This window comes from Hesperophylax consimilis, chromosome 29 (assembly GCF_061612785.1).
Source record: "Hesperophylax consimilis isolate HC1 chromosome 29, BYU_Hcon_1.0, whole genome shotgun sequence".
Taxonomy (NCBI): Eukaryota; Metazoa; Arthropoda; class Insecta; order Trichoptera; family Limnephilidae; genus Hesperophylax; species Hesperophylax consimilis.
In genome coordinates, this window is record NC_142864.1 from 280788 (window position 1) to 289119 (window position 8332).

Sequence of the window (8332 nt, forward strand, 5' to 3'; positions counted from 1 at the left end):
ATCAAACCTTTACAAATAATTCAAAATTATATCATCAAAGTTATGTATAGTCGGAAAAGAACATTTTCAACGGATGAGTTATACAAAGAATCTAAACTATTCTGTCTCCGTAAACTATTTATTTTGCAAACTATGAAATACATCTGTTCAGACTTTAGCCAAGAATCAAACCAAACGAAAATGCCACCTGTATCTGTATTGAGTAATTGAAATATCCGACAGATGTCTCCCCTAAGGGCAATAATTCTGATTATATATACCAATACATTCAAAATGAATTAGGTTATAAATAGGCTTGCAAGCCCATTTTCTTTCTCTTCTCTCTCTAAATAACGGATCAATAACAACCATGAAATAATTAAGGAATTCGAGGGTCGTTGTTTTTTGTTACCAGTGATGTGTGTTTCTAAAGAATAAAACTTATCAATTATATTTCTTGGTATCATTAATTTAACGAGGCCATTACTGTAACATATGGTCCAATCGAGCCGCATCGTGCACCAGAAAGCCGAAATATGAACCAGCAAAAAACCAAGAAGATGCAGATCATCATCAGATAAGTATCCCAACGCCATCCTATCAAAACTGTGACCGAATCCCGAATCCTTCCTATTTCAAATTATCCCAAATGAAATATTTAAATATGCAACAAAGATTAAAAAAAATTATTGTTGTTTCTGATTTTTCAGTTGCATAAAATTTTAATAGCTACCTACATTGCAAATTGATACGATTATTGTTAAATGAGCATCTCAATTGTAAGAGTTTTGTCATTGGATTTATTTAATTAAAAATAATTCACGCGAATATTCAAAATTACCGGGTAAAATCTCGCTACAAAATAATTTCAGCGAATTTCTGATTTAAAAAGTTGTCAGTGGTGAGTGGTTCAGTGGTTGTTCTGATTTAAAAGGTTGTCAGCCCTGGCACTAACAAGCATTTTTGCTAACACCGCCGTGTTTTCATTCGTAAACTGTCAGTTGTTTGAGGTTAAAAGTTAAATTGTTTATTATTTACCATTAAAGATGGAAAAGTTAAAGCCGTTAATCAACAAGCGTGGAATTTTGAAAGCGAAATTGACAAGGTTTAATGATATTTTAAAGACACTCGATAAAACGGAACTAGAATTACGTTATCAAAAGGTCGAAAAATTGTTAGATGACTTTGAAAAAATTCAATCTCAAATCGAAGAACTTTCGGATGACGAGGCAGAACACGTAAGTCAACGTGAATCCTTTGAAAATCAATATTTCTCTGTACTTGCATTAGCAAAAGGTTTATTGAATTCAGTAAATCATGAAAAATGTGAAATTAAATTACCAACTTTGAAACTTATTGAATTTCATGGTGAAATTACTGAGTATGCTAAATTCGCTGAGACCTTTAAAGCATTGGTTCATCAAAATAATATGTTAAACAATTCTCGGTAAAGGTTACGAATTCCGCTTCACTCTTAATACGCAATATTTCACTTTCAAATAAATGGATTTAGCTTTATTAATTCAAAACATGATTTATTATGTCGGGGGAGACGGAAAAATAAGCACTTTTAATTTTAATTTCGTTTATTAAGTCACTTACGCGATATGTCACACGAGATTTCAAAGAAACAAAATAATGTGACATTTGCCGGAAATACCACAACTAGTTATTTACCTAGCCAGTGCGCGGGTTAGGTACAGTACCTACCTACTAACTAATTCAGTTAAAGAAAATAAAATCTTGAAAATATTAAATTAATATATATATATAACCTAACCTAATCTAACTGTGATTTTCTATAGCAAAAAATGCCCCTTTAATAACGCCTGCTCGCGTCCCCTTTAGAGTTACATCCCAGTTTAAAAATAGTATGTGGGCTACGCTAGGTTTGTATAGACTGGTTTGTGATTTAATTCTAATACCTATTTTCCATGTTCTAACCTAACCTAACCTAAACGGAATACGTTTAATCACATTTTATTCTATTTGTTTGTTATTCGGGTTATTTTATTTAATTATCTGTTGATTATTTGTTATAAATAATACATTGACTTACATATTAATATGGATTAATTATGCACGATGATATTATTTATTTAATATGGCAATACTAATTTTTTTGGTTGGCAGCAATATCTATGAAATATTTTGTAGGTATGAATTACGATATTATGAATATAATCCAACTCTTGATATGAACATAGTCGCTTTCGGCGGCGCCGCATACTAATTGACATATCGCGTAAGTGACTTAATAAACGAAATTAAAATTAAAAGTGCGTACATTACCGTCTCCCCCGACATAATAAATCATGTTTTGAATTAATAAAGCTAAATCCATTTATTTGAAAGTGAAATATTGCGTATTAAGAGTGAAGCGGAATAGGAGAAAATTAATCAATTCTCAAAAATTCTTTTATTTACAATCGTGCCTTAAAAAAGACGCAGCTAAATTGATTGCCTCCTTGACCATATCGCACGACAATTACGAATCTGCGTGGCAGATACTGCAGGAACGTTACGCGAATAAAAAAATAATAGTTCATAGGCATGTTGCATCTTTATTTCAGTTAAAAGATATGAAACAAGAATGTCCAGTCGCGTTAAGGCATATTATTGATCAGGCTAATATAAATTTAGAAGCGTTAAAAAATCTAGGATTACATGTTGATTCCTGGGACGCGATTATGATATATTTAATATCTAATAAATTGGATGGATCAACTCGTAGATTTTGGGAAGAGCAGCCAATAGATGGTGCACTCCCAACGTTGAAAGAATTTATTACATGTCTAACCAAACGTGTTGAGGTACTGGAGTTCACAAATTTGCAAGAAAAAAGGCCTACCTACAAGAATGTTACAACATGTGATGATCGCAAGAAAGATTTGTCTGTCTCATTGATAGCAACCAAACACGGATGCATCCTATGTAAAAAAAATCATCCAGTGTATTATTGTAAAAAATTTCTCAAATTAAATATCCAGGGAAGATTAGAATTTTTAAGAAAGGCCCGAGCCTGTTTCAAATGTTTGAGGGTAGGACATTTTACACAAGATTGCAAAAATAAATTCAAATGTAAAACCTGTGCAAGTGATCAACATAATACTTTGATACATGTTAATGAATTAAATAGTGAAAACACAAATGAAGAGGCACACAGCTCGACATCAGTGGCAAATCATACGGTGTTAAATAAAAATGAAAAGATAATTTTATTATCTACAGCGATCGTGAATATCGTAGGTAGCGACAACCGTTTACACAAAGCGAGGGTATTATTGGATTCAGGCGCCCAATCGAATTTCATAAGAGAGAGTTTTGCAAAAAAATTAAAATTAAAAACAGAAAAAATAAATATGCCGGTGTCTGGAATACAAAATCGCATCACACATATCAATCAAAGAGTTACAATTGACATGTTAGCAGTGAATAGTGATTATAATAAGAAAATTTCTTGTTTAGTATTGCAGGCTATAACAACCGACCTACCCCAAATGACCTTCAGGAAACAAGAGTTGAAGATCCCATCTGGCTTGCAACTAGCGGATAAGGATTTCAATGTCACGTCTCCAATTGACATCCTGTTGGGTGCGGAAGTTTTTTGGGAAATAATGAATAATGATCGAATACGCTTAACGGAGGGCGGGCCAACTATTCAAAGGACTGAACTCGGTTGGATTGTTTCCGGAGCGATCGACATCATCACTAAAACAAGGCCAGTATCAATTAATTGTAATCTAGCCATTAATAAAATAGGTAACCAGATGGAAAGATTCTGGAAACTAGAAGAGGTGGATGCCATGAAACCTCAGAATTTTGAAGAAAAGGCTTGCGAAGTCAACTTTACAGAGTGTCATAGTAGAGACACGGAGGGCAGATTTACGGTAGCCTTGCCAACCCGCCCTTGTATAGACCAACTAGGGAGTTCTTTGTCAATGGCTGAAAAAAGGTTTCATACATTGGAAAGAAAATTTTCCACCAATAAAGAATTGAAATGTCAATATAGCATGTTTATGAGAGAATATTTACAATTGGGTCATATGGAAGAGTGCCGAAAATCCGAATGCGATGCGAGATCATATTTTTTACCACATCATGCGGTGATGAAGGAGTCAAGCACCACTACTAAAGTTCGCGTGGTGTTCGATGGATCGGCAAAAACATCTTCTGGTATTTCCCTTTATGATGCTCTGATGGTCGGACCTAACATACAAAAGGATTTAAATATGCAAATTTTACATTTCAGAAAACATCCTGTAGTCATAACTGCGGACATAGAGAAAATGTACCGTCAGATAAACGTGCAGGAAAGCGACCGCAATCTACAGAAAATTGTTTGGCGCTTTTCACAGGATGAGGATTTGAAGCATTAAAAGCTAAGGACAGTGACTTATGGATTAGGACCGTCATCTTTCCTGGCGACAAGATGCCTGAAGCAAATAGGTATTGAAAATAGACTTTCATTTCCTATAGCAAGCAATGTCATTGAAAATGACTTTTACATGGACGACCTATTAACGGGAGGAAATGACGTTGAATCGTGCCACCTTCTAAAACAACAGGTAATCAGTTTACTAAAATCTGCAGGGATGAATCTAAGAAAATGGAGATCGAACGTGCAGAATTATCTTCCGAACCAGGTCGAGATATGCAAGGATTGATATCTAAAGAACCCCAAGAAGAAAAAATACTAGGATTAATCTGGAACAGTGAGTTTGATTACTTTTCATATGTAGTGAAAAAACCAGTATGTACCGTACAAAGCAAACGGCGGATATTGTCAAGTATCGCCTCAACGTTCGATCCTTTAGGACTGCTAGGACCAGTAACGGTTGTAGCAAAACTAATTATGCAGAGATTATGGAAATCTAAGACTTCCTGGGACGAAGAAATACCCGAGGGAATATTAAAAGATTGGGAAAATTACATGAAAAATTTATCTCAAATAAACCTGTTGAAAATAAAGAGAAGAATCTTGTGGGGTCAAAACAGCCTACAAATCCATGGTTTTTACGACGCATCAGAAAAGGCCTACGGAGCCTGTGCGTATCTAGTATCCAGGGACGCCGAGGGTAAGATGCACTCTCAGTTAATATCTTCCAGGTCCAGGATAGCGCCATTAAAAAACATATCCCTGCCAAAATTGGAACTTTGTGGTGCGGTGCTGTTAACGAAATTATTAAAAAACATCAAAGAAGCGCTCAACATGGTTGAGGTGGATACATACTACTGGTGTGACTCTACCATCGCACTATGCTGGATAAGAGGACAGCCAGCTAGATGGAATACCTTTGTGGCCAACAGGGTTGCCGAGATACAAGAGGCCGGCGATCCCGCCCATTGGCGACATGTTTCATCGCAGGAAAACGCCGCTGATATTTTATCAAGAGGAGTTACAGCAAACAAACTATTACAAGCAGATATTTGGTGGAAGGGTCCGGATTGGCTAATAAGAGAGGCCGATCACTGGCCGAAGCCAGAAAATTCCTGTATAAATCCTCCAGAGATAACCAAGGCGGTATGCGTGTCTACTAATGTCACGGAGTGGGACATCTTTTCAAAATTTTCCTCTCTCAACAAGCTAAAGAGAGTAACTGCATATATATTGCGTTTCTTTAATAATTGTAACACAAAAAACTGTAAATTAACCGGGAGGTTAAGCGTGCCGGAGCTGGACAATACATTGCATCGTCTAATAGCAATAATTCAACGCTACCATTTTAAGGATGAGTTCAAGGCTTTGAGTAATAAATGTTCACTGGATAAACGTAGCGTTATTTTGTCGCTTAATCCATTTATAAATAATGGATTAATTTGTGTCGGGGGCAGGCTAACAAAGGCGAAACATTTATCATACCAGCAACGACACCCAATAATTTTACCAAAAAATAATAAGTTAACAGAATTAATTATTCGACATCTTCATTATGTACATTTACATGCAGGGACACAAACTTTGTTATCTCTAGTGAGATTACAGTTCTGGCCGATTGCCGGAAAAACCACTGTTAAGCAAATATTACATAAATGTATAGTATGTTTCAGAAAAAATCCAGTAACCAGTCAAGTTATCATGGGTGACTTGCCGGAAAACAGAATAACACCTAGCAGGCCGTTCGAGGTTACCGGGATTGATTACGCAGGTCCTATCATGATGAAAAGCGGTATCACCAGGAAGGCTCCATTGGTGAAATCTTATTTATGCATTTTTGATTGTTTCTCAACGAAAGCTGTGCATTTGGAACTGGTAACAGACTTCACCACTGACAACTTTTTAAATTGTTTAAAACGTTTCATTGCGCGGAGGGGCAAACCCTTTAAAATATATTCAGATAATGCGACCAATTTTAAGGGAGCATATAATCAACTGAGAGAATTGTATGATAAGTTAAAGAAATCTGATGACAAGATTCAAAAATATTTAGCTGATTTGTCAATATTGTGGGGATTTATTCCACCACGGTCACCGAATTTCGCTGGACTCTGGGAAGCAGCAGTGAAATCCGCCAAATATCATTTAAAAAGAATAACCGATAATTCAAGTTTAACCTTTGAACAATTATATACTTTATTGTGTCAGGTAGAATGCTGTTTAAATTCACGTCCGCTCACTCCTCTGTCCAACGATCCGACTGACCTGAATCCAAATCATTTCCTGATTGGCGGAGGGATAGCTTCTATCTCTGAGAAGGATGTTCGGGAGATACAATATAATCGATTGAATCAATATCAAAAATTAAATGCACTGATTCAAACATTTTGGTGCAGGTGGAAACTGGAATATCTTGCAGAATTACAAAGACGTACCAAATGGAAGGAAGACAAGGGCCTCAGGACTGTTGAAAGGGACGACATGGTCATACTAAAGGAGGACAACCTGCCGCCTAATATGTGGAAACTAGCCAGGATCCTAGCTACTCACCCTGGAGCTGACGGGAAAGTGCGGGTGGTTACCCTCAAAACCGCACAAGGAACATTTAAGAGACCTATCAGCAAAATATGTTTATTACCCATGGAAAGGGATTCAAGCATTGCTACAGGGACGCCCGATATACCCCCCGGACTGAATAAATAAGTTCCTGCAGTCATAAACAAGAGAAAAATCAACAAACCACCTGAAGGATGACCTTGGACCATCAAATTTTTGCTAGCAGTCATAAAAAGGAGAAGAATTAGCAACCTACCCGAAGGATGACCTAGGAACATCGAATTAACTTGTTCATATTATGATTCTCTTATTTTAGAACTTTTTGTTCATATTCATCTCATGATTGTTTTTCAAATTAATTTGTCCATATTTATATTATGTTTATTTTTCAAATTATTTTTTGTTTATATTATGGTTATTTTTAAAAAGTTATTTTTTGTTTATGTGTAAAAAAAATAAATTCTTCCGTCCCCTGGCAGCATGTTCAGACTTTAGCCAAGAATCAAACCAAACGAAAATGCTCCCCTAAGGGCAATAATTCTGATTATATATACCAATACATTCAAAATGAATTAGGTTATAAATAGGCTTGCAAGCCCATTTTCTTTCTCTTCTCTCTCTAAATAACGGATCAATAACAACCATGAAATAATTAAGGAATTCGAGGGTCGTTGTTTTTTGTTACCAGTGATGTGTGTTTCTAAAGAATAAAACTTATCAATTATATTTCTTGGTATCATTAATTTAACGAGGCCATTACTGTAACAACATCTTTAAAAACAAAAATAAATTCGACATAAATGAAAACAGAACCAACATTAGAAATAATAATGTATTTTATACTCCCCAAACGAACACAAAACAAATGCAAACACACTGCAGTTTCATTGGACCTCGTACTTTCAATCTTTTACCGAAAAATATTCAAGTGATAACTAAACTTCCTCAATATTTAAAAGAATTAAAATTATGGCTTTTCGACACAGCAGTTGAAACTTTTTTATTTAATTTGTATCAATTTATGTTTCTCATAAAATATTCACCATATATTACATATATTACAATAAACACTTATAACTTCACTATACACTATTATAAACACTTTTTATACAAAAAGATTATACAAAATGTAATCTTGTTTTTATTTTATATGCCCACAATTTGTTTATTTCTAGGTACAATAAAATAATAACTTAAATATATTACCCACGCACAGGCTGCGCCTTAGTGGGTTCCCATTATTCTTATTGATTTATATAATATTGTATGTAATTAATGTAAAAATTGGGAAAAATAAAGGAATTAAAAAAAAAAAAAAAAAAAAAAAATTACAAGAATCTTTTTTTTTTTCTATTAGGCAATTCACCCTAAAAAGAGTGCTATGTGCCGTTAAAGTTGGGGGAGATGGTTATAATTTTA

General features: G+C 34.9%; 1 protein-coding gene across 3 annotated transcripts; it reads left to right on the top strand.

Annotated features, from left to right (window-relative positions):
• The first annotated feature begins 322 nt into the window (after positions 1–322).
• On the top strand, positions 323–7114 carry LOC149409749 (uncharacterized). 3 transcript variants are annotated; one of them, XR_016305090.1, is made up of 2 exons: positions 323–1217; positions 3448–4105. XR_016305090.1 is itself a non-coding variant. In XM_089649182.1 (2 exons), the coding sequence occupies exons 1-2, from the start codon at positions 1159–1161 to the stop codon at positions 7058–7060; spliced, it is 366 nt and encodes a 121-aa protein (XP_089505308.1). In that variant the 5' UTR covers positions 323–1158; the 3' UTR covers positions 7061–7114. The 3 variants fall into 3 exon arrangements, 1 of the variants encoding a protein (XP_089505308.1); XM_089649182.1 differs by lacking the exon at positions 3448–4105 and adding an exon at positions 6754–7114; XR_016305091.1 differs by lacking the exons at positions 323–1217; positions 3448–4105 and adding exons at positions 6038–6172; positions 6754–7114.
• Positions 7115–8332: the final 1218 nt, after the last annotated feature.

Bases quoted from the DNA above. Each gene is read 5' to 3' on its own strand.
- LOC149409749 (XM_089649182.1), top strand. From the start codon at position 1,159: ATGACTTTGAAAAAATTCAATCTCAAATCGAAGAACTTTCGGATGACG. The intron at 1,218-6,753 runs GTAAGTCAACGT...ATTTTGGTGCAG, and splicing joins CGGATGACGAGGCAGAACAC to GTGGAAACTGGAATATCTTG.